The sequence below is a fragment of the Oncorhynchus mykiss genome, chromosome 22 (genome assembly GCF_013265735.2).
Source record: "Oncorhynchus mykiss isolate Arlee chromosome 22, USDA_OmykA_1.1, whole genome shotgun sequence".
In the NCBI taxonomy this organism is placed as follows: domain Eukaryota; kingdom Metazoa; phylum Chordata; class Actinopteri; order Salmoniformes; family Salmonidae; genus Oncorhynchus; species Oncorhynchus mykiss.
Window position 1 is genome coordinate 4,272,946 of NC_048586.1, and position 25,493 is coordinate 4,298,438.

The 25,493-nt window shown below is 39.6% G+C and overlaps 1 protein-coding gene across 3 annotated transcripts; it reads right to left on the reverse strand.

The window, feature by feature from the left end:
- Window positions 1-9,032: 9,032 nt before the first annotated feature.
- On the reverse strand, window positions 9,033-21,214 carry shox (short stature homeobox). Of its 3 annotated transcripts, none has more exons than XM_021578647.2 (6): window positions 20,823-21,214; window positions 18,956-19,164; window positions 14,990-15,047; window positions 14,592-14,680; window positions 11,421-11,633; window positions 9,033-11,049 (listed from the first exon to the last, which is right to left on the reverse strand). In XM_021578647.2, the coding sequence occupies exons 1-6, from the start codon at window positions 21,070-21,072 to the stop codon at window positions 10,960-10,962; spliced, it is 909 nt and encodes a 302-aa protein (XP_021434322.1). In that variant the 5' UTR covers window positions 21,073-21,214; the 3' UTR covers window positions 9,033-10,959. The 3 variants fall into 3 exon arrangements, with proteins under 3 accessions (XP_021434322.1, XP_021434321.1, XP_021434323.1); XM_021578646.2 differs by having other exon boundaries at window positions 14,592-14,701; XM_021578648.2 differs by having other exon boundaries at window positions 9,033-11,633; window positions 14,592-14,701.
- Window positions 21,215-25,493: the final 4,279 nt, after the last annotated feature.

Here is a 25,493-nt window from a genome sequence, read left to right on the forward strand (position 1 = left end):
TGTACTCTTTCTAGACTGGTAGAACTATAGACCTGGACTGCCTATGCGAAAACTAGAATGTTCATACTAGATCGGGAATGCTTACATTAGAACTAGAACACTTTCACTTGAAGTAGAATTATGTACAGTGATTTTACAGTGTATGTTGGATGTAGTAGGATGAAGTGGGATGTCAAAGGTTTAGTCAGCTTTGTATACTTGCTATCTACCATTTTCTATTGTTTCCAGAAGCACCTTCATTACTTCTGGTTGTAAGTACATTGAGCACTTTACATGGAACACTCATTTTATGTCTCATACACTGTAACTCTTCAAACAATTTTACATCTCCTTTTCTAAGAATCTCTTTTCATGTTTGCCAAAACATATTTATTTAGGTCCATTTAGAATAATGTTACGTTTTGTTGTTTATAGATTGCATTATTTGCGTGACAAATAACAATATCATTACATGATTTGAGCAATGAATAACTTGAAAGAAGATGAATATTTACTTAATGTCACAAGTGTAGAGAGGAGCAGGCAGGAGGCATTTGCAGATTTAGAACTACTGAGTTATTAAAGCGCTATAATTATAAAAGCTGGACAAAACCCAAAGTGCAAAATCATAAAGTACCCAGGAAATAGTAGGAGAGATTCCTCTCAGGAAAACAAGCCATATTTACAATGACCGACAAAGACAAATGACAGAGGGAGTATAATTACAGAGATAGATATGGGTATTGGAACCAGGTGTGCGTAATGAGCGGCTAGATGTTCTTTACCATTCGGCCATCAGATTTGCCACCAATGCTCCTATAGGACTGCACTGCACTCTGTACTCCTCTGTAAACTGGTCATCTCTGTATACCCATCGCAAGACCCACTGGTTGATGCTTCTTTATAAAACCCTCTTAGGCCTCACTCCCCCCTATCTGAGATATCTACTGCAGCCCTCATCCTCCACACCCATTCTGCCAGTCACATTCAGTTAATGGTCCCCAAAGCACACACATCCCTGGGTCGCTCGTTTTTTCAGTTCGCTGCAGCTAGCGACTGGAACGTGCTGCAACAAACACTCAAACTGGACAGTTTTATCTCCATCTCTTTATTCAAAGACTCAAACATGGACACTCTTACTGACAGTTGTGGCTGCCTTGTGTGATGTATTGTTGTCTCTACCTTCTTGCCCTTTGTGCTGTTGTCTGTGCCCAATAATGTTTGTACCATGTTTTGTGCTACTACCATGTTGTGTCGCTACCATGTTTTTGTTATGTTGTGTTGCTACCATGCTGTGTTGTCATGTGGTGCTGCCTTGCTACGTTGTTGTCTTAGGTCTCTCTTTATGTAGTGTTGTGTTGTCTCTCTTGTTGTGCTGTGTGTTTTGTCCTATATTTATATTGTATTTATTTTTTATTTTTTATCCCAGGCCCCCATCCCTGCAGAAGGCCTTTTGCCTTTTGGTAGGCCGTCGTTGTAAATAAGAATTTGTTCTTAACTGACTTGCCTTGTTAAATAAAGGTTAAATAAAAAAACAAAAATGATGACTAGACAAGTCCGGGGTTGATGAGTGAAGGGCGTTTGCCAGCAGCAGGTTTGGCAGCAGCTAGAAGGCCGGCGACGCCGAACGCCTGAGCTGGACAGGAGGGGGAGGCAAAGCAAAGACTGGTCCAAGGTCCAATGCAGCCGTTTGATCTCAATATCAAATCATTTTTGGGTAACAATTAAGTACTTTACTGATTGATTTCAATTAAAATGGTCAAAAAGAAACAAAAATGGCTTCATAGCGAAGATTAATTTCTCAAGCAAGAAGCAAGAAAATTGAAAACGAGCTGTTGTTGGCAGAGAGGTTTGGAACTCTCTTTCTTATTGGTCTATGTTTAATGACACAGTGCTGCCTGCCTGCCCCTGGATTTGCTCCAGAGACCATCTTTGCTAGATCTCCCCCTTTGGCCAACTCCCTCCGATGACCACTCAAGCCATGAACTTTACGACCCTCTCATGACCTTCCATCTCATGAATTATGTTGTTGTTTTCTAAATGCCTTGTCGTTTTTGTGTTGCTGTAAATCTCTTTGAGATTCTTTATGTAATAAAAGCACTTCTAAATTTGAATAAATTCTTATTATTTGCTCATTTACCACCTGGTGATGTCACCAGGCAGGACAATACTCCATCCCACCAAAACAAGGCTGACATTTCAGGTAGTCCTTTCAAACAGCTCTTACACTAAAAGGGCATTATCATAATGTTCACCATTTCACAGTATTATTCCAACCTTATAGTGTGTAAATATATATAAAACACAGGTAAATCTCATGTTTGACTGCACTGGGCCTTTAAAAAACCTAAAATAAAAACTGACATTCTTGACACTTTCCTCCACACTGTGAAGATAAAAATGTTGACCTAGTCATAAGATGTTAGTTTTAATATAGTTTTGCACTGTTGTTGACTCCAGATACATTTATAAGTATTAGCCAACAAAGCAAACCAAAGCTGAACCTAAACAAACTGGGCTGAGAGACGGCCTTTGATCCAGAGTAGGCCACAGTGACTTCAACACTTTACACCAATTGTTTTCAGGTTTCACTGGTGGTTGGTTCTCTGAGTTCTTAGAGCCAAATGAACAGCAATGAAATAGGATTCATTCAACAAATAGTCAAAGATTGAGTGTCTCCACAAATCAAATCAGCTGATATCTCAAAGTGCTGTACAGAAACCCAGCCTAAAACCCCAAACAGCAAGCAATGCAGGTGTAGAAGCACGGTGGCTAGGAAAAGCTCCCTAGAGAAAGGCAAAAACCTAGGAAGAAACCTAGAGAGGAACCAGGCTATGAGGGGTGGCCAGTCCTCTTCTGGCTGTGCCGGATGGTGATTATAACAGAACATGGCAAAGATGTTCAAATGTTCATAAATGACCAACATGGTCAAATAATAATAATCACAGGCAGAACAGTTTAAACTGTAGCAGCAGTACGGACAGGTGGACTGGGGACAGCAAGGAGTCATCATGCCAGGTAGTCCTGAGGCATGGTCCTAGGGCTCAGGTCCTCCGAGAGAGAGAAAGAAAGAGAGAAAGAGAGAATTAGAGAGAGCATACTTAAATTCACACAGGACACCGGATAAGACAGGAGAAGTACTCCAGATATAACAAACTGACCCTAGCCCCCGACACATAAACTACTGCAGCATAAATACTGGAGGCTGAGAGAGGAGGGGTCAGGAGACACTGTGGCCCCATCCGATGATACCCCCGGACAGGGCCAAACAGGAAGGATATAACCCCACCCACTTTGCCAAAGCACAGCCCCCACACCACTAGAGGGATATCTTCAACCACCAACTTACTATCCTGAGACAATGCCGAGTATAGCCCACAAAGATCTATAGCCCACGGAACAACCCAAGGGGGGGCGCCAACCCAGACATGAAGATCACATCAGTGACTCAACCCACTCAAGTGACGCACCCCTCCTAGGGACGGCATTAAAGAGCACCAGTAAGCCAGTGACTCAGCCCCTGTAATAGGGTTAGAGGCAGAGAATCCCAGTGGAAAGAAGGGAACCGGCCAGGCAGAGACAGCAAGGGCGGTTCGTTGCTCCAGTGCCTTTCCGTTCACCTTCACACTCCTGGGCCAGACTACACACAATCATATGACCCACTGAAGAGATGAGTCTTCAGTAAAGACTTAAAGGTTGAGACCGAGTCTGCGTCTCTCACATGGGTAGGCAGACCATTCCATAAAAATTGAGCTCTATTGGAGAAAGCCCTGCCTCCAGCTGTTTGCTTAGAAATTCTAGGGACAATTAGGAGGTCTGCGTCTTGTGACCGTAGCGTACGTGTAGGTATGTACGGCAGAACCAAATCAGAGAGATAGGTAGGAGCAAGCCCATGTAATGCTTTGTGGGTTAGCAGTAAAAACCTTGAAATCATCCCTTGCCTTGACAGGAAGCCAGTGTAGGGAGGCTAACACTGGAGTAATATGATCAAATTTTGGGGTTCTAGTCAGGATTCTAGCAGCCGTATTTAGCACTGAAGTTTCTTTAGTGCTTTATCTAGGTAGCCGGAAAGTAGAGCATTGCAGTAGTCTAACCTAGTAGTAACAAAAGCATGGATTCATTTTTCTGCATCATGTTTGGACAGAAAGTTTCTGATTTTTGCAATGTTACATAGATGGAAAAAAGCTGTCCTTGAAATAGTCTTGATATGTTTGTCAAAAGAGAGATCAGGGTCCAGAGTAACGCCGAGGTCCTTCACAGTTTTATTTGAGACGACTGTACAACCATTAAGATTAATTGTCAGATTAAACAGATCTCTTTGTTTCTTGGGACCTAGAACAAGCATCTCTGTTTTGTCCGAGTTTAAAAGTAGAAAGTTTGCAGCCATCCACTTCCTTCTAGCGAGGGCAATTTTGGGGCTTCACCATGTTTCATTGAAATGTACAGCTGTGTGTCATCCGCATAGCAGTGATGTTTTCGAATGACATCCCCAAGAGGTAAAATATATAGTGAAAACAATAATGGTCCTAAAACGGAACCTTGAGGAACACCGAAATGTACAGTTGATTTGTCAGAGGACAAACCATTCACAGAGACAAACTGATCTCTTTCCGACAGATAAGATCTAAACCAGGCCAGAACTTGTCCGTGTAGACCAATTTGGGTTTCCAATCTCTCCAAAAGAATGTGGTGATGGATGGTATCAAAAGCAGCACTAAGGTCTAGGAGCACGAGGACAGACGCAAAGCCTCGGTCTGATGCCATTAAAAGGTCATTTACCACCTTCACAAGTGCAGTCTCAGTGCTATGATGGGGTCTAAAACCAGACTGAAGCATTTCGTATACATTGTTTGTCTTCAGGAAGGCAGTGAGTTGCTGGGCAACAGCCTTTTCTAAACATTTTGAGAGGAATGGAAGATTCGATATAGGCCGATAGTTTTTTATATTTTCTGGGTCAAGGTTTGGCTTTTTCAAGAGAGGCTTTATTACTGCCACTTTTAGTGAGTTTGGTACACATCCGGTGGATAGAGAGCTGTTTATTATGTTCAACGTAGGAGGGCCAAGCACAGGAAGCAGCTCTTTCAGTAGTTTAGTTGGAATAGAGTCCAGTATGCAGCTTGAAGGTTTAGAGGCCATGATTATTTTCATCATTGTGTCAAGAGATATAGTACTAAAACACTTGAGTGTCTCTCTTGATCCTAGGTCCTGGCAGAGTTGTGCAGACTAAGGACAACTGAGCTTTGAAGGAATACGCAGATTTAAAGAAGAGTCCGTAATTTGCTTTCTAATAATCATGATCTTTTCCTCTAAGAAGTTCATGAATTTATTACTGCTGAAGTGAAAGCCATCCTCTCTTGGGGAATGCTGCTTTTTAGTTAGCTTTGCAACAATATCAAAAAGGAATTTCGGATTGTTCTTATTTTCCTCAATTAAGTTGGAAAAATAGGATGATCGAGCAGCAGTAAGGGCTCTTCGATACTGCACTGTACTGTCTTTCCAAGTTCTTCGGAAGACTTCCAGGATGGTGTGGCGCCATTTCCGTTCAAATTTTCTGGAAGCTTGCTTCAGAGCTCGGGTATTTTCTGTATACCAGGGAGCTAGTTTCTTATGAGAAATTGTATTTCTGAAACTGAGAAAATTATTTGATTTACTTTGATTCTCTTTTGGCGTGACTCAAGACGTATAGACTAAGGAAGATAAAATGTAAAGAACGTTTTTATTTTTTACTTGATTGAAAGTGAATAAACACCTTGAAAACCAAATGTTTTTTTTAATTACGAATATAAAAACGTATCTATGTATCCAGTAGCATACAGTGATATAGTGGGGGGAAAATATGTGGGTAAATGCTGATCGCAGTTTGCGATGAGTAAAGTAACTCTCCATATACTTTCACTGCATTTTCAGCAACATTTGGGTCAAAATGGTGCGTAAACAGAGAGTTTACCCTCCACTACACCATTGGTAGCATAGCAACAAATATGTTTGGCTGTCTTTCATGTCGAGCTTATCTAGACTAAGTTGTCTCAATTTATGCCACTGCAACTACAGTGGCAACCCACAGACAGCATGAGCACACATTCCGTCTCACCATAGTTGTGTGGTCAGTGCTATCCGGCATTGTTGGGACGTCCCGTCCCCTACCCTAAACCCTAAACCCTAAAACCTAATCTTAACACCTACCCTCACTCTAACCCTAAACTTAACCATAACCATAACCATAACCCTTACCTAATCCAAACCTTATCCCTTACCATAACCATTTTACATTTCAAACATCAATGGGGTAGGGATGTCCCAAGGATCCCGAATAGCATAGACCATAGTTGTGTGTGACATTCACAAGAGGATTATGAGAATGAAATGTGAGCAAAACAATTTGCATGTGACCCCTGAGCACTTGACCTCTCACAAGGTAGCTAGCGTATAGTGTAGCTCTGTAGCTAAAAGCTCCAGCCCTCGGATGTTCAGGGTTTCCTCTCTTGTAGGGGCTGAACTCTGGCACAGTGAGAAAGCTTGTGAACATTTTCTGGAAGGGGAATATTAGCTATAAACTGTTTCAGGCAGGGTTCGAATTGCGTGGGTGCAGGGCACTTCAATCACAAATCAGGGCCTCCAAATGAGTGTTAAGACATTATTGTGGGCGGCCCCTGATTGTTCTGAATATTATTGTTGGTTCATCCCAATGGTTTCAGAGCACCCAATCAAAACTCTTAAGGATCCGACCCTTTTTTTCAATTTTCGCCTAAAATGACATACCCAAATCTAACTTGTAGCTTGTAGCTCAGGACCAAAAGCAAGGATATGCATATTCTTGATACCATTTGAAAGGAAACACTTTGATGTTTGTGCAAATGTGAAATGAATGTAGGAGAAAATAACACATTAGATCTGGTAAAAGATAATACAAAGAAAAAAAACATGCGTTTTTTGTATTTTTTTTGTACCATCATCTTAGAAATGCAAGAGAAAGGCCATAATGTATTATTCCAGCCAAAGCGCAATTTACATTTTGGCCGCTAGTTGGCAGCAGTGTATGTGCAAAGTTTTAGACTGATCCACGGAACCATTGCATTTCTGTTCAAAATTCAAGACTGCCCAAATATGCCTAATTGGTTTGTTAATAACTTTTCAAATTCATAACTGTGCACTCTCCTCAAACAGTAGGATGGTATTATTTCATTGTAATAGCTACTGTAAATTATATAGTGCAGTTAGATTAACAACAATTTAAGCTTTCTGCCAATATCAGATATTTCTATGTCCTGGGAAATGTTCTTGTTACTTACAACCTCATGCTAATTGCATTAGCCTACGTTAGCTCAACCGTCCCATGTGGAACCCATCGATCTTGTAGAGGTTTTAAACAACTTCTACTATAGAAGCAGGCACAATTATGCTTTTGTTCTTTTAGATATGATTCCCATAATATACTTGTAGGTCACAATAATTTAAGAAATGGGTCATTGATATTCATTACGTAAAGATGAATATGTTTCTATTTGAATAAAATCTCAAAAAACCTTCATGCTAACGGTACATTGCAAGGGAAGGGAAGACATCAGTGGTCCATCCATTTGTAATACCCTCTAAAATTGCTTAAATGTAGCACATTGCACAACCTAGACATTAGATCCCCCCCACACACACAAGCACATACACACACCCTACCCATTTATTATTATTTTATTTGTGACTTGTGGCCAAAATAAACAGCTTTATGTGCCTGCACATGTTGACAAAGCAGCCATGGCTCATTGCTGGTTGATGGATGGCTGTGTGTGCCTAGCTAATTATTAGTACACATAAAAGGATGCTGTTATTTCCAAACCTGGCCCAGCAGGCCCCAACCAGAGAGGTCAGTGGGTAAATCTGGGCCGATCAGTCTGCGACTATATCACTCAATCTTGATATATGAGCACAGAGGTACAAATTAAATGTGCAGCGACCTTCTATGGGGTACTGGGCACAACAGGACGCCATTTGGGCTAATTCCTGCATGGGGTTCAGACAATAAAGCACTATACTGCATGATGTAATTACTTTGTGTACACACATCTGGATTTGGGCTTCCCAGAGGAAGTTAATGCACTTGAAAAAAGAGGCCGACCATTATGAACGTGCAAAATGTAGTATGTGCCGGTGAAACAAGTGGAAGTTGGGGAAATGGTGGGGAGCTAAGGGCTATAATCTTTCTAGATGCAGATGTATGCATACATATGGACATGACTATTGACCTTCTCATGAGATCTGTTCAAAGTTCATCATTGCCATTGAGACGAGCAGGAAGATTGCTTTTTGGAAATAAAACCACTTGCTCAAAGCAGAAGGTTTACATGTCCCTCAGATATTCTCCCAATCTCATTGCTCTCAATCATTTTCCTATTCTCCTTCTACAGGCCTCCCTCTTACTCCAATTACAGCCATCTTGCTTTTATCTGACAAAGTTACAGTTTCACGTTCCATCTCAGTACTCTCTCTATCAGTTGAACAGAGGGCTTTATACATGTTCGTTTCCATATTCAGGGCGATGGTGCCGGCATGCATCTGGATTTCATAGCAGCTCAATTGTCTCCGCTAGTGTGGGCTAAGATTGGTATCTGATGAGCTCTGAAGGCTGACATGGAAACTGCGTAAATGTCAGGGGCGGAATGGTATTGATATTTATCGGAAGGTTCGACCTGAGATAAACGCTGAGCATCGGCTCCAACCTGTCACGATGTGCGTACAGCATTAATCTACATCAGCTCATAAAGTACCTGTCTAATGCTTGAAGTCAGAGGATCTGGTACATAATTCACTATTAATGTGTACTACGGTATTCACTTCCGGAATGTTTTGATGACGATAATAATGTCTCTGTTTGATATGTTGTTTAGCCTCTTGTGTGATTAGGCCTATAAGTCACTCAATATATGAGAATCTAATAAAGGACTAAAAAAGTAGAATGATAAATGTTACCATTCTATGGCCCAAAATCCCTCACAGAATAATACATAAATATTGTTTTGATTAGTCTTGAAAGGAGTTTTTAAAGTATCTTAAAACTTCAGTACAAATATTTATAACTTTATTGATAGTTTACTTGTACATTCATATTTTGTGAATCAAAAGGAAAAAAAATACAAACTGTATAGTGACTCATGTTTAGGCATGCTTGCATATGAAATGATAATACTTGTGGTAGGCATAACAAATTCAATGGAGCTTAATCAAATTCAACCATCCCTGAAATGTTTGTAAACGCTGTGACACGCTACATTTTAGGCAAACAATGCACAACAGCCACGCATCTCCCGTTTTGCAAATGTAACACTTAAAAAACATATAAAAATAAATGCAAAGCCATGTCAAAATGTACACTTGTATTTCAACTATTTTTTAATTGTATAAACTTTCAGACAAAAATAATAAATAAAAGTACCCATGTGTTTAATTGAAAATGGAGACATTGCTAAATAACTGTAAATGGTGGTTTGAGAACGGAGAATGTGTTGGTGAAACATTGTTTGAGGTAGACCTTACTAGGATCTGCTTCTCAATCACACAAAACATTATCCTCTGAATTTGCAAATGTTCCAAATATAATACTTGCTAGTAGGCATTATTTATGTGGGTTGTTAAACCATGAAATTGCAACATGAACATGCAAATAAATGCAAGTTTAACATGTACAGGCCTAAACTGTCTCTACAACACTGCCATGGTTTTATTTTTCCTATAACATCAATTGTAACATTTGTTAGAATCTTTGGTGGAATTTGACACAATGCTTTGTCTCATGTTAATGCAATAGATTATGCTAAATTATTTCAGATCCTAGTTTCAGTTATTAATTTCAGCATCAAACCCAGGTGCTCATGTCTACCTCAACAAGTTATTATAGTTTCCTGATGTGTACAAAACTATGTTTGAAAACCATTGCATTTCTGGGCTTATGGCACATGATTGAGGATGAGTTCGCAACATAACATAATATACAATGCTTTAGGAAAAAAACGGGTCTGTTTGGCAAAGAAATTCAACACACGGATTTATCAGTGCCTGAAACAAATCACTGCAAATCATTTGTTTATCTCTAACAATTAACTGCTTTTTTTCTCTCTTTTTTTTTCTTCATATTTACAGTATTGCACTTAAACTGCGCACAATTGCATTTCAGTTTAACTGATGCTTCCTTCATATTTTCAAAATTACAAAAAATTGCAGTTATACCCTTTATCCTTCTAAACGTTTTGTGAACGTCTCTTTTTGATGACATGATAAAACCCAAATCGGTTCCTTTCCCCACCCTCATTTAGTAAAGTAGTATCTGCTTGTAGTGCTGTTTGTAAACTCCCACATACAAGACCTGAAGTGCAAAGAATATCTTCACTTCTATTCCCAAGAAACATCACGATAAACAGAAAGAAAGAAAGCTAGAGAGAGAGAGAACAATGTGAGGAGAACAGCAAAAAAAACATATTTTTGGACTCATTCCCAGCAAAACACATTTACACTTTCGATCATCCAAAAGCAGAAAGTAAGGGATTAGATTAGCCTATTCCTGTCAGTCCACAGTTTCAAGGAAATCAAACCCCCAATGATCTTTGACTTTGTGGATGAGAGTATATATAGTGGGAATTTTGAATGGCAGTGATACAACAGAGTTGGGGTGTTAGGTCGGATACAACATGGCCAGCCTCCGTGATAAGTCTGCAGTCTTCCAATAGAACTCATGCACTGGGCAGCGGCAGGAAACAACACAGTGGTTACACAGAGAACATGGCCATTTCTTTTCTCTTTTTTTCTTAATTTTTGTCTTTTTTTGTGTGTAATGTTTAGTCCGATGCCTCGTGGTGTAAGTGTCTTTTCCCAAACACACAATAGTCTGTAAAGTCAACGTGACGGCATCGGCATCAGTGAGGCTCTAGTATTTGGCCCTGCTTGCCTGCTTTGCCAGTTTGCTTTGTTCTAAAGTCTCCCGGCCCGGCCCTCGGCTCAGACAGACATCCACATGTGTTTGTACGGTCCTGGACTTGTGATGTGTGCCTGGAGTGGACTGAGCCACTGGCCCCGCAGAAGTCCTGCCTGTTGGGCGAAAAGTAAAAGGTGATTTCATTGGTATTTAATTACCGTTCTCTCTACAAATGGGTGTTTTGGCAGCTGGTTTTGTGACAATTTTCTTGCTCCCCTCCTTCTTTCTCCTCCTCTTCTTCCTCCACTCATTCTCTCCCCATCTCCCTCTCCCTCTGTGTCTCTCTTTTTCTCTCTCTCTGTCTCTCTTTCATTCTCCCTCTCAGTGTTTTTTTTTTTTAATGTTGTTTTGTTTAAGCTGTAAGTGTCAGACCCGATCACAGGGCTCAGTCTTGTATGAGAAGCAGGTGATTATGAGGGCGTGGGGCGAGCGGAGGGGAAGCCCGATGGGGTCAGAGACCCAGCGCCTCGGCATGTTTTCTTGCCTTGAGTCGGAGGTCAGCGATGCTAGAGTTCTTGCTGTTGCTCTTGGCAGCCGCCGCCACGGCCGCCGCTGCAGAGGCTGAGTCCGCGAGAGAGGCGATTGGTAGTCCAAAGGGCGGGGGCGGGAACATCAGGTAGGGTGCATGCGCCGCCAGGTGAGGGTGCAGGTGATGGTGGGAGTGAGCCACGCCCTCCAACTGGAGCTGGGCCTGGACCTGCCGGACAACGAAAAACAATCCCTGGGTTAGTGAGACCCTCCCAGCCCCTCAGGCTCTGTGTGTGTGTGTGTGTGTGTGTGTGTGTGTGTGTGTGTGTGTGTGTGTGTGTGTGTGTGTGTGTGTGTGTGTGTGTGTGTGTGTGTGTGTGTGTGTGTGTGTGTGTGTGTGTGTGTGTGTGTGTGTGTGCGTGCGCGTGTGCGTGTGTGCGCGTGTGTGAGAGAAGAGCCAAGGGTTTAGGTTTCACAGTTTGACACTATTTAATTCCCCTTCAAGTTCTACCCCCTCAAAGCTGTTGCTTACTGTGTGTTTTCTCAGAAAAATGTTAGGAACTGCACTCTGAGCCTTTCCCCTTTTTTCATGTCAGCTATTCTTAAAGTTAATGAATCATACATAACTTCACAGACACCACGTCCAGTTTAACAGCCTAGAAATCAAAGTCTTTCTAAGACCCTGAACAGATTTGTTTCATTCACAGTGAGATCTCCTTCATACCCTTGGAAATATGCAACGTCTTGTTATCCTGATTACGGATTCAATTGCATAAATAAATATAAATTCACGCAAAAAAATATTAACGTATTTAGAGTTATAAATATTTATCCAGACATATTCCTGAGCAAAGGGAAAGTGAAAGTCATAAGGACCATAGAGTATCAGTTTGCACATTCTTGGCAATTATTTTATGAGGAGTAGGTGAAAATGAGAAATCCCTGTACTTCAGAAGGAGAGCTACGTTGCCTCTTGCCATTTCTCAAGCGTTTCAAATGCCACAGGAAGCAAGGAGAGAAGTGAAGAGCCTCGCGCTTTCTCATCCAACCCAAATAAAACTTCATTTATGCAACGCATGGTAAACGTTTTGAGAGAGAGCTAAATGTTTCAACCAATTTAAAATGTGACGCTATTTCGACATAGCCAATAACATGGAAAATGACCGAAATTAAAGTTGTTTAACTGCGAGAGAGAACTAAAATAAAACGCAAAATGTGCTTTCTTGGACGTTGTTTCATTACGTATTGCTGACCAGTATTTGTACTTGCACTCAATTGCATTGACACGAGCCACAGACACAAGCCAACGCATAAATGACCAGTAGGCCTTCCTCCATATTTTCTTTCCCACCAACTGTCACTCTTACCAAACACTCAAAAAAATAGGCCTGATTCCAGATAGATGGATACTGACTTTCATAATAACAGCTAACACTCAAACAAAGAGCCTTGTTCCAAATGTATGAATGCAGACTGTCAGTGAAACACAGAAGGGAACCCCTCTTTGAGAGGGAATCTCTCAGCGTGTTGTTGTTAAGTTTGCTGGGAGGATCAGTGAAATGGAACAGGGCATGAGCTGCTACAGGCGCTACCCAGTCCCCAGCACAACAGCTGGTCAATATATGTGTGTGTGTGTGTTTCTGTGTGTGTGCAAGTCTGAATGCATGTGCATTTGTGTGAACATGTGTACATGCGTATATGCAGGGGTACATGTGTACATGCGTATACATGCAGGGGTACATGTGTGCGTGCGTATACATGCAGGGGTACATGTGTACGTGCGTATACATGCAGGGGTACATGTGTACGTGCGTATGCGTGCAGGGGTACATGTGTGCTTGTATAAGTGTGTTACAGCCTGCCCTGTGCTTGTCTGTCTCAGGCCTGTAGAGGTAGGGCTCTTCTCTCAGTATGCAGGCCTCATGCCTTCCTCCCTGCCAATGCAGCTCACCACCAATATCCATCAGAGCCTTCTCCAGTCGGTGCTTTCATCATCTCTTTTATGTGCTTGCGTTGCGCAAGTGTTGGCTTAATTAGGCCCAAGCTTTTCACAGGGGTGAACAGACAACTCAACGGCCAGGCCGCAAAAACAGACCTCACCAGATCAAATGTCTCTCTAACAAACACAAACACACATCCCGCTCTTAACGCACCCCAAAGGTGAAAGGTGTTCTGAGGTTGAGTTGACTCTCACACACCACTCTCCAGCTCCATAGAGTTCTCATTCACAACAGCCTTTGTAAACTACAACCTCGGACGATAGGGGTCTATTTTTAGTATAATAAGGGCATATGCACCTCTCTCCAATATCTCTCACAGATTCGGAGATGATTGTGAAGTGTGGTTGGGGACTACAATAAAAGTAGTGTGCATTTATATGACTGCATCAAATCTTTCAACCATGCTAACACATTTAGAAACTACGGCTGTTTGTCAGTTAACCTCCTTAAGAGTCTGTTGACGCACCCATGCGTCAATCTAAGTAACATAATAAAATAATTAGTCATCAAAATCCGTCACTTTAAGATAGAGATATCTGTTTTTTGCATGGGCTGCGTCTCAATCCACCACATGCGCCTATGTCGCCCTTCCGCATCTGCGGTGATAGGTGGCTGAGCTACAGCGGTGTTTGTCAGACCATGACACATCCTAAAAATGTCTGTAGCAGAAAGGTGAAACGCTCACGAACACGATGGTGTTCTCCGTTTTGCCCTACGACCCCCACAAGTGTCATGGGACTCGTCAGAAGGTCACCAGTACCAGATTAAAAAACTGAATGGAAGTATGGAGGTAGTTTTGTGCCAACAAAACAGGGGGTTATATCTCCACTTCCAAACCTTATTCTTTACGATTTTTTTTTACTGTCTTTTGTTGCCATTTATGAATGTGTTATTCAATGTGTTTCTATGGGCTATAGTAGTAAAGGCCAAATTCTCTATTTTATCAAAACAAAAATATAGATTTGTTTTTATATATCTAAAGGGGTCCTAAAATTCCAAACGACCTTCTTAAAACAATTCCACATGTTAGTTTAATAGAATCCCCCCCCAATGGCTCAGACTTTCAGAGGTTAATTGATGTTGAATATTAACTTTTACGTGTGCACAATCACTCACTTGCATGCCTGCATTTCATCAGTAAATATTTCACATAGGATTCAGGTCATGAAAAAGAGAAAACAACATGCCTGTTGAAAAGGCATCCGTAGCGCTCCCATGTTGACATACGGCGCTACTCTGCAGGCATCCAGATGACTGGCAATTCCCAGAGTGACACCTGGAAAGTATGAAGAGGTGTCTGTCAGACAGTGAGACAGTTATAAGTTTGAGTGTAAGGCTGATATGGTTGGTCAAAGGTTACAAGATGACATCTTACAAGTGATTAATCAAACATATTACAGTACATGCACATGAAGGTTGATTAACTTGACAAGCTAGAGCATAGGCCTACATAATTATTGTAAGAAATGTGTGATGTAACATACTAGCAAACAATTTAGTAAACATCTGCAAGTGTAAAATGACAAGTGTAATAATCGTTGCAACATAAATCATAAAAAGTACAAGTAGATGGATAATAAATTACCTTTATGCATCTGGTTTTCTTGTTTTCGACATTTCGCTCTTCTGTTTTGAAACCAAACCTGGAAACCACAATTTTAAACAGTGAATGAGTGTATTGTAGAATATGCATGTTGGGGAAGCTACTCTGAAAATATATTTTTTACCAAGCTACCAATTACTTCACACTGGAAGAAGTTAAGCTACACTAAGAAAATGATAGTTTCATTGACTAAAGTTACTTTGGAAAAGTAGTTCACCACATCCAAACTTCTTTGGGAAAGTCATCATATGTACATCTGAAATGTTATAGAGTACAAATTGCAAGAACATAACAGGTATGGGGCATATGTTACCATAAAGTGTAACTTAGCCTATTAAACACAAACACAATGTTTTAAGTGAAAATGAAGCAGGTGTGATGCCGAAAAAGAAAGGAAATTATTGCCTACTTCACCCATATTTTATTGCATTTTTCAACAAAAAAAAGTAGTGTAGTTCTAGTAGCCTAGTTAGTTATACCGCGACATTAGAGCGTTGGACTCGTAACCGAAAGGATGGAAGATCGAATCCCCGAGCTGACAAGGTGAAAATCTGTCGTTCTGCCCCTGAACAAGACAGATAATTTAACCCACTGTTCCTAGCCGTCATTAAAAATATATTAAGAATTTGTTCTTAACTGACCTGCCTAGTTAAATAAATGTCAAATAAACATGACAAAAACGTTAGCTACTGAAAACGCTACATTTATTTGAATTTAGTTCAACTACCACCAAGCTACTGTAAAATGCAGTTAATGTACTCCCCAACACTCCCAAACACCGAGAATGTCGATGATGACATTAATGCTCATAAAAGTAGCCTATAAACCTATACTGTTTTAATGATGAATTACAACTGAAATAATTGCCTACACAATTATAAATAATATAAGATCGAATATATTATCTATAATAGTCTAAAATAATATACAGCATATCGTCACAAAATGTATAGTTTAACAATATTTATTGATAGGCCTACTCCAATTTACGTAGGCCTATGTGCTTAAAAAACGGGGCCAAAAAGGTCACTTGACTCCGTCTAATCTACTAGGCCCTTTTGCTCTCCAGGTTACAGAAGCAGCATAGCCTATTATTAATTATCATCAACCTAATTTCCCTCCACGAATCCATTATCTCCTCTCCCCTCCGACCCCAGTAATGATTATCATTTACAGTAGACGAATTAGCGACGAGAGAACCACAAAGGGCACCTTAATTACTCAAGGTGCTGCAACCATTTTAACGAGTGTGGATTGGACTGGAATAATACGTTTTGTCGATAAAGTATGCATTATTGACATAGCATGTCCACAGATTATTTACCCCAAACTCTCCCTCCATCACATAGCATATTGGAAACAAATGTTCGTTTAATGTAGTTTTTAGAAGATAATTATTTATGAGTAGGCTATTATTGGTCTATTATTACCCTGTTTCCTATTATTATTGTTATTATTATTAAGCCTATATGGCTATATCATTATTTACTCATTTTATTATTTAATTGTTTTAGGTTATATCACGAGGTGTATTTAATTATTTTACTTTTTAATCACTGATGTTGTTGTCTCTTAAAGGTCTGTACTGACACAAAATAAAAACATATCCACATACATATACATATACATATAATATATATATATATATATATATATATATATATATATATATATATATATATATATATATATATATATATATATATATATATATATATATATATATTAAGGCTATATATATTGCGTGCCAGAATGCTAAGTAAAGTGAACTACACTGGTTGCGACAGTTATTTCTTCATTAAGGACCACTCAATGATGCGCTATACAAACGCCCTAATCTCGTTTCCTTTAGATTTTTATTAGAGACAGTGAATAATGACATTTAATTTAGCTCTGTACCAGAAACCCAGATATATTAGTCGTAATAGAATTACTGCACGCTCCTCACCAAGCTCTCATAACTTTCAATTAGATTCCTCAGCTGCGCGCGACGTGGGGCTTCTGTTCCGACGCCTAAGTGCAGGTTAATACCCTTCTATCTACCACATGCCTTACAATTTACTTATGATAGATTTGGGGGTTTCAAATCGAAAAACGGTCGGCTGCGACATGGATTTTAATGGTGTGTGATTTTAACCCTCACGGCCCATTTCAGTCTATACGCGTTATTGTTGTAAATATTGAGTAAATATTTCTCCCATTGCGATTTAACAGGTAAATGCTTTCCTCCTGTCTTAACACAATTTGATTTTATCCATGTTTAAAATGACTTTTTTTTTGTGTCGCGCTTGCAAGCTGTCACACGGTGCAGACTTCTAATATTAGGCTACTTAGTACTCCGATTAGATCTCGGAACACGAGGTGTGCCACCGACTGAGTTCCAGCAGAATTGAATTATTTCTAATCCATTTTTATGGGAACAATATATCAAGCCAATGGCAGATATTACAAAGACAACGCGGGGGGAAATGAGGTGACTGGCATACGACGGTGTCCCCTGAAGCACTCGTACAATCTCTTCATTAATTTTTATGATGTGGTAAGATCTTTCCGAAGCGCACGAGCTATTTTTCTTCTACAATAATCGGCCAGGAGAGAGGAGAAGGGTTCAAATGCATCACTTGAGCCACTATTGATGTGGCAAAGGTTATAGGCGTCATTTTATTTGTTGAAAAGCAACAGTATTTTAGTCATGTCAAAAAAATAAGACCAATGTTATAATGATATACATTTATTTGATAATGGATAATGGATAGTGTTTAATTGCAAAAACAATCATTAAAAAATAAACAGTAACCAGTAGGCTTGCAGTATTATTATTATTAGCAGCAGCAGTAGAGGTAGTACTACTACTAGTAGTAGCAGTAGTAGTAGTAGTAGTGTTCTTGTTGCACTATTATTGCACTTGATACCTAAAGGTAATTTAAAAATATTGGCAAACAAATCTCACCGAGGTCGTGAGGTCAATCTGTGTAATATCGATCCAATAAATAAACTCGTGTGGCTTTCACCATGTCGACACAGTCATATCTGCACAGTTTGTTGCATCTAATATTTCATAATATGTTTGTCTCATTGCATCATAAAAACAGCTCACTCAACACGTTCTCTGGAGTGTGTAACATCTCCGTATAACTGAGCCTTGACAACAGGCAGGGCGGACCGAAATAATGGTAAGTCTACATAGCTCATGAAAATTAAACATAACCAGTGATGTTCTATCAAACGGGTGAATAAATTATATTCAAACGTAAGCCTCAACGCTATCTCATTTTGACGCTACTGTTTTAAATCATCCCTGAATAGTTAGTATTTGTTTTTACACGTGCACATAATAGAAGAGATAAATGCCAAAGCGTGCACCTAAACGTGTTTTTTTTTTAAGGCGATTCAAACCCAAACCTGATTTGCACCTAAACGTGTTTTTTTTTTAAGGCGATTCAAACCCAAACCTGATTTATCTCAAAATATTTCATTTTGGCAATAGGACACCATCATTTGTTTTAGAAAATGTAGGCTATCTAAAAAATATAGTAGTTTTTAAAGGCAGCTTATCAATACGGTTTGTAGGTTATTGCCTTGCAAGTGTTGACTCTATAGCCTTCTGAGACGTGTTTCATTTGTGAGCATATATCATTACTGATCTAGGCCGCACATCCATTTTATCCATGTAATTCCGCACCACGAATTACAGTAATCTTCTTGCGTCACCCACTATGACCCCAGCCTCTGTCACTGGATGTCTCAATCTGGCAACCTCTCACACGTTCTTTTTAGAACAATCCTTGATGCTTTGAGCTTAAAAACTCAACCTATTTAGGCCCACATGTTGTTTATAAAATGAAATAAAATAAAAACGTATGCATCTAAAGGACAGCCCTATCTAGTTTTGTCCAAACCCTTTAGGGTTATGCTTTTCACTTTTAGTTGATGGAGACCGGGAGTTACCTGCACTCTCGCCTCTGACAGTCCCAGCCTCTGGCTCAGCTCTTCCCGCATGAATGCGTCGGGGTAGTGCGTCTCGTCGAACAGGCGCTCCAGCTCATTGAGCTGTTCCAGAGTAAAGTTTGTCCTGCTCCGCCGCTGCTTCAGTTTGCTCTGTGCGTCCTCGTCCTCAGACTTTACGTCCTCCTTCTTCTCTTTACACTCATATATCCCTGCGTGAACACACGTTTTAAAATACAGTACACCTCTAGATTAAACACAAAAAACTCTCAAACACCTGCAACTACAGCTTGGCTTTACAAACACACACACACACACACGCACACACACACACACACACACACACACACACACACACACACACACACACACACACACACACACACACACACACACACACACACACACACACACACACACACACACACACACACACACACACACACACACACACACACACACACACACACACACACACACACACACACACACACAGACAGAACATGATAAACAAGTTCGATCTCTATTGGTCAAAATACAGGCCTGCAAACTTACAAGACCAAAAATGCAGGTCAATGCACTGTGTGTTTACTATAATGACAGTTATTCACACACATACATATAGAAATATTCGACCATAAAATCCTGTCACAATTAGGCCTTATCATTCATTTCCTTAGTGCTATTTGCCTACAGTCTGCACATGGATCCTTCATTGGAAGGAATGACCTTCTGAAAACGCCCCAAATTTCCACTGGACAATCTGAAACTGTGCACGGTGATACCAAACAATTGTAGTTTATTAATGTGACTTTTATTTTGGAACACTATACGCGTTTTATATTGTCAATTGTTTTATCAAATACAGTAAATTGTAAAACCTTTAGATATAAAAGAGTAAGCCTATATACAGGTTATTTATCGGGTTATTTCAATGGTCGGTATAATAAGCCTATCATACAGCAAAATAGCTCCACCGTAGTTGATCGTTATAAACGTAATAAATAGCTGAAATATTTCACAAGGTTGCGTAAAAGACAGTTATTTTCAGATAGGCACATATAATATGTTTAAGATTCTCAAAATGTTATTACCGGGGCTAAAATCTTGAAACGTCATTATTACTATCATCTAACAATTGTTTTCCGTCATCATTAGACGGAGCTATTGTGTGCTATTCAACAACGTAAACGTCCTAACACTGCTATTACAGGGCAGGAGCGTACATCCAACTTCGAGGTGCACGGGTTCATTTTGCGTATGAAGTTTTTACTTCCTGTTATGTCATGAAAATGCGAGCAAGAAACACTTCATATAGGCTAACACTGTCAAAATAATTTATGGTCCAATTAATGAAAGTTTAAAAAACAAAGAATAAGCTACGGTATGCTGACGGGCAGAATGCAAGTACCACTCCTATTAATTGTACAGTGGAAACATAGAATTAAGCCTATCATTATGCATATCATCGCCATCAATACGATATTATGCAACTATATGATTGATGTGTTAATAAATATAGTGATGAACAGGAGTGAGAGAAGATTGATTATGTAGCCTAGGATTCATTAGTTTGGACCACTGCTTTTCACTGCAAAACACATAACAGTGGGCCTACTATAGAGAACAGTATTTCCAAGTATCTGCACATTATAACGACGTGAGCTTACGATAAAAAATAAATAAACAGTAACTGCAATAATTTAAATGTTTTTGTTATAGTTTTTGACGTTGTAAATGTTTTGGCCACCACATATTTTTGTACTTTTACAATCGGTGCACCGAAAGTAATCGTGAAAACCAAGGGCTTGGTTCGTGAAAAAATGCAATGCATCTAGGACACAACTCGAACGGGTGGATAGAAACGTACCTTCCGTGGCCCGTGAAACGTTAAACTCCTTCAGTTTTTCTTTCTCTAGCTCTACGTGCTCCTTGAATAGATGTACCGGACAGTGGTTGCTGCCTTCCGTTATGTCCTGTAGACTTGTCTCCGAGTTCCCCAGCTCCCTCGCCCGCGCCAAGCCACTCTCCAAAACTTCCCTGTACGTGATACTCTCCTTACTGCTCTCCTTGGTTTTCTGCTCGAAAGATTTCGAGACGAACGCCGTAAGTTCTTCCATGGCCGTTCAGTGGTCCTGAGCACGGAACCCCACTTTAAAATGACCGATTTAACGTTAGTTGTCAGCTCAAGACGCAGCGCTCGGTCGTAAAAAGAAGCGATATTGGGGGTGGAGAAGAGGTGAGATCACTCCTGCTGTTATGACTGTGTTTTTGAGAGCACACTATTTATACACCGCCACCTCAGCCCAGCCCCCACCTCTGCGTCTTGGGCAATTACGGGCTGCTCGACTTATCTGAATTCAACTTTCAGCAGCTTCTCCAGAAATCAATGCTTCGACGGAGGCAGTTAATTGAATTAGGGGTCATTAAAATGCCTACGGTACCTTATGGTGAAATGAGTGGGAAATCTGTAGGCTATTAATTCATTCGGCGATAATTTCATTAACGTGATTTCGAGATATGAATATGGAGTGGCTGGGTTTGCTCCTCCTGGTGTTGCTATTCGTTTGAGTTGACAACTAAGAATTTAAAGCACATAGGTGGTCTCACAACATAATCCGATATAAACAACTCGCCCTACAATGAGAAAATATTACATTTTAGTGTTGTTGTTTTTTTTAAAGTGGAAAACATTTGCAATAGGCTAGTGATGATTTAACCTGTCAGATAATGTCTATAACGGTGGTGTATGATTCGAGTACAATTAGGCTACGCATGTCATTTCTTGAGAGGGAGAATTAGCTTAACTAAGTATGAAGCCTAATTATTTTAGTTTTGCAGGTGTGAATCGTGTGACAATACTTGGAAAGAGGCCACAGTCCACACATTTTCTGAGAATGTAAATTACTTTGAAATATTGCCAATAAATGGGATGGCAATTATTCTAAATATAATTTCCTTAATAATAATCTGACGATAAGTGACCAATACCGGTTTATGACGTTTTTATCTCATAACTAGTGAGTACATACTCACGATTAAATGCATCTATTATATGTTTTTTTGTTTGCATACAAATATGATAGAAAGTAGACTAACATTACACCATAAATGTACGCTATAATATAGGGGCATATACTGCTAATCCAATAGAACAAATCTCAGTGAATGTGACAAGTAGGCCTACAGATTTTGTTCATAATTCATATCATTCAAACACCTCTGGGAGTGCTCTAAATGTTAAACTGGACTTATCCTAAAATAAAATACATTGATAATCAATACAATTAGGCTGCAAGTGGTGGAAAATGTTCCCTGATTTATATCTAGGATTTTCATGGAAATACATGTAGGCTATAATAGCTGAACATTATCTAAAACGCATGCATCGGTCCAGCTCAGAAACACAAAAGGCCGAGAGAAGAGAGCTGTCTCTGGGGTATTCTACCCCGAGCGCCCCGGCAGTGTGAAAGCACTCGGTAAAGCTGTGCTCTCTAATGACGTGTTTTGATATCTTTCCATTTATCACAAAACCCGTCTCGCAGCGGCTGACGCGCGCGGGCTGAGCGACTTTCCCTCGTGCGATGAACTGTGCCCTTTGTTGTTAATGGACGTACATTTAAAGGACGTAAATCCTCCTCATGACACAAATCTGTGTTCAGAATCGAGGGCCTCGTTAATGTCTCCATATAGAATAATTTGACTTGTACAGGGCTGTTCATGTGTGGTCAATAACTAAATAAATCCTACTTGGTCTCCGTAACCATAGCATTAACTTATTTTGGGATGAATACCCATCACAACCCATTATTCAAATCATGGCGATATTGGTTGATATCTTCAATCATAGGCTACATCATAGGCCTATTTCAGTTTGTGTCCATGGTTCAACAGAGAGCAACAACTACTAGGTGATACAGGTGAGAGGGCACCATGGCTGTTTTAGAGGTTACCAAACCACACTAAATGTGCTCTATATAATTAATTTGATTAAAATGGCCTATAACTATATATTAATTGTAGACCTGTTTAATGGAAACAACATAATTTATTTAGATAGTGAAATATTAATATTTAGGATGAAAATATCATATCGGAAAGTAATGTAATGTTGTAAATGTAATGTAAAACAACAACAACTATTGTGACATAGCCTATTTGGAAATGTCAGTCTTTTCATCTGACATGCATTTCAAACTGTGGTGTTCTCTTCATCAGCACAATCTTAATTGTGAAACTTCAAAGTGTTTCTTTTTTTTCTAAACGTTTGAAAATTAGTGAGTGCAGTCCAATTGACGTGGAGTATCCACATGTGGTGCCCAATCAACAACAAGCTCGAGGGTATCGGAATACACCAGTGCAAATCGAAGAGTGATGTTCTATATGCAGCAGAGCTCATGTTGCCATAGTTTAGCGGCGAAACATCCTTAAAGGGGCACGAATCATATTCCCCCTTCTCTATATATCTCAAACATTTTCAACACCCCTCCCACCCCGTCTGTCTCAGTAGTTCTTAATATGGTATTTTATTTCAGTAGCGTTGCAATGAGTATCCGAGAAAAGTCAGAAGAGTCATTCACCTAATACTGTAGCCAGCTGAATGGTTATGTGGCCTATTGTAACTGAGTAAAATTACTTTCCCGATAACAAGTGTTGCTTTGCCATATTTGGAGGCACACATTTATCTCCGTTTAGCCTACTGATTCTATTTACGATGCCTGCATTATATTGTCAACGAATACAAACATATATTATTATTATTGTTGTTGTTGATGTTATCATGAGCAAATTCCTATTACTAATCAGTTTTGTTGGGCACATTATTCTGTTCAAAACAGAAGAGAAGGGGATACAACATAAATCAACCTGGCTGAAATAGAAAATATATAATTGTTGAAATTTTACAATATTCAAAATAGAATAAATTGATAAATAAAATACAAAGAATCATCCATCTGTTTTCGTCATTTCATAATTTTCGTGTAAATTGATGCCAAAAATCTAAATCTCAAAACCGGACATTTATCTATGTCCTGAGGAAGTCGGGAAATCAAAACCGGCCACTAGGGGCAACCGTGAGCACTATTACCATCAAATGGATGGGGAGGTGGATGGGTGTAATCCAATGACTCTGGATCAATTTTAAAGTTGATTAATCAATCCCAGTTGTGGACACTGATTTTTCTTAATCCTATGACTCTAGATCATCAGTAGGTTGTGTGTTCGATCCCAGTTGTGGACACTGTATTTTTATTTATGGTTCTAATCCTATTCAAAACCCAGTCAAGTGTTCGATTAATCTGATGACTCTGGATCAGAAAGTTACATGTTTGACACAGTTTGTCTTATAGCTGTATCAACTGCATTTCTGTATTTTAAAGTGTATATATCTTGAAAACTTGGGTGCTGACGTTCAACATATTTTGGGACTATATCAACAATGGACGAATGAAACAAACACCAAAATATCGTTTTTGGGAGGAATTTTCTTTTAGCCCTCAACTTCAAAATTTGGAGAAATGGAACATACAGAGCAGCAGGAGCAACAAAAACACTTCAACATTTGACGTTTGGAGCTACATTGAAATTTGATGTTTGGAGAATGTGGATGAAGACTGTGAGAGCTTGTTGAGATTTATGATTTGAGGTAGCCTAGTTATTATTACTAGTTATTAGCCTATACCGCAGATGTTTGAAAACAGCCTTATCTACTCTTTTATTTTGATTTCCCACCACATGTATGAATTTGAATTCTCTGCAGGGAGTGTAAAAATAATTAGGTAAACACAGAAGTTGTCTTCTCCTTATACGTGTCAGTATTAACCCCTCTATTTAGTTGGCATTGGGAAAGGCAGGTTGGATAATCATGTCAGCATCTTTGACCAATCCGGGCTCCTCTACAGCAAAGTAGCCTAATAGGACCAAGTTCTACTGTCAAGTAATTTCTACCAATGGAGGGCTAAAAGTGAAGAATCTACATCTTTTTCATAATGGAGTCAGCCTTCAGGGTATTATTTATCCCACAGTATACAATGTAGCCAATTGATGCAGTGGTTTTGTATTTTTTACTGATTATTAAGGTTTGGGTAGCCTTTGCCATCTGTGACAGTTTGTGGTCCTGTGAAAATACTGAAATCCCCTCACATTCTAACATTTTCAGAAAACAACAAATGCATGGGCTGGCAGTAGTTTGTAAACAAAGATACAACATAAACCTGTCTAAGACAGGTTTGATTGAGTCAGTCTCTTCGGCACTGCATTTTTAAATAGCGGCAGACAGAAAGAACACTGTTACTTTAAGAAATAATTGGTTGGAACCATTGCAGATCTATACCTAACAAGTTGGCAGAGCTGGAAATGAGAGCCGTGGGTCCAGCTGCAATACAAAATACCATAAAAGTAATGATATCTGATTGCTCATCTAGTGCTAATCTTATGTCCTCTTTCCTTGCCTCTGATAGGCTTTGGCACATTATTAGCCAATCAGCAGGTTTGAACGACTCGAATACGATTCAGAGCTGCATGCTTGGGACAGAGATAG